At 51.0% G+C, this 1,502-nt stretch overlaps 1 protein-coding gene across 1 annotated transcript in view; it reads right to left on the minus strand.

Annotated features, from left to right (window-relative positions):
* Positions 1-477: 477 nt before the first annotated feature.
* MRPL12 (mitochondrial ribosomal protein L12) overlaps positions 478-1,502 on the minus strand; it is a gene marked incomplete at its 5' end in the record, with an annotated part of 2,934 nt that continues 1,909 nt past the window's right edge. The window contains one exon of the mRNA XM_008631307.2: positions 478-775. Within this exon, the coding sequence (XP_008629529.2) occupies positions 659-775 (117 nt within the window). The remainder of the gene's footprint in view (positions 776-1,502) is intronic.

Here is a 1,502-nt window from a genome sequence, read left to right on the forward strand (position 1 = left end):
CACCCCTCATGCATCTCCACAACCTGTGGAAGTGAGTTCTTCTTGTTAATAATTAGCAGAGGTAAGACCATCAGCAAAAGGCAGTGTAAGGAGGTGGGTGATGTGCTGGTGCAAACTTCCAGTACCTGAAGGGAGCCCACAAGAAAGATGGACAGACTATTTACAAGAGCATGTAGTGACAGGACAAGGGGGAATGGCTTCAAACTCAGAGTAGGTTTAGACTAGATATTAAAAAGAAATTTTTGGCCGTGAGGATGGTGAGGCCCTGGCACAGGCTGCCCAGAGAAGCCATAGCTGCCCCATCCCTGGAAGTGTTCAAGGCCAAGTCGGACAGGGCTTGGAGCAACCTGGCCTAGTGGAAGGTGTCCCTGCCCATAGCAAGGGGCTGGAATGCGATGATCTTTCCCTTCCACCCTAAGCCATTCTGATTCCATGAAATGGGGAGCATGGGGTTAATCAGCATTTGAGAAAGATGAATCATTTTACAGGTTTTTTTTGATATTTATAAGGTAGAGTTCATGGTGATGGCAGGAAGTAGCAGCTCTGCCAAACCATACAGCATTCTTCGGGAGAGTACTCCCACTGTGCCACATGCACTCGGAAAGGTCCGGAGCCCGGCTTGGGCAGCAGCTGTAGCACCACTCTCTCTGTGGTGAGACTACTCCAGAACAACAGTCCCTCCTGCTGCCTCTAGTGCTGCTTTGATCTTCTCTGCTTCCTCCTTGGAGGCGTTCGCCTTGATCTCCTGCGGAAGGGACTCCACCAGCTTCTTTGCCTGCAAGGGACAAAGTACGAGGCTTGTAAACTGGCTTTCACTAACTGGATTATTGGATTTAGAGCCATGATCCTGACCTCTGCTTAAGCCAACCATGGAAACTCACTGACCAGTACAAACCCCAAGACTTACACTTGAACTATGGCACATCCCACCAGAAGGCAGCTAAACCTGACTGCAAGCGACAGCACGTCTGCTGGGAAACCTTTTCCAGCGATTCACTGCTCTTCAATTCCTTCCACCACGTGTGTGGTGCTCCCTGATGTGCACCCTGGCCTGCGTGGGTGTGGGTGCAGGCAGAGCCCATGCGGTGACCTGCTGAGGCAGCGTCCGCCTGGCGCTGGGCTGGCTTTGCTCGGGGCCAATGTTTTGGTTCACATACTTGTACCAGCAGGAGGGGAGGCCAGTGCAGGGTTTGGACACAGCTGCACTGGCTAAAACAGAGCCCCAGCACAGACTACTTGACAACACAGTATTTTGACATTTTAGGGACTTTTAAAGCAAAACTACTGGTACTAAGCAGCACTGCAATACTTAAGGCAAGGTGAAAAACTATTGAGCTAATTTAAAGAATTTACTGCAGTGCTACTATAGAGAAGGAAGCGAGCCCAGGAGGACAAGCCCCTGCTGCTTACACGCAGCAGCTCTCTGCCACAGCACTGTGGGGCTTTAGCACCCACCGGACTGGTCGCTGTGCTGGCAGAAAGGTTTTGTCCTTTTGATTCCT

Source organism: Corvus brachyrhynchos, unplaced genomic scaffold (assembly GCF_000691975.1).
Source record: "Corvus brachyrhynchos isolate BGI_N302 unplaced genomic scaffold, ASM69197v1 scaffold340, whole genome shotgun sequence".
NCBI classification, from domain to species: Eukaryota; Metazoa; Chordata; class Aves; order Passeriformes; family Corvidae; genus Corvus; species Corvus brachyrhynchos.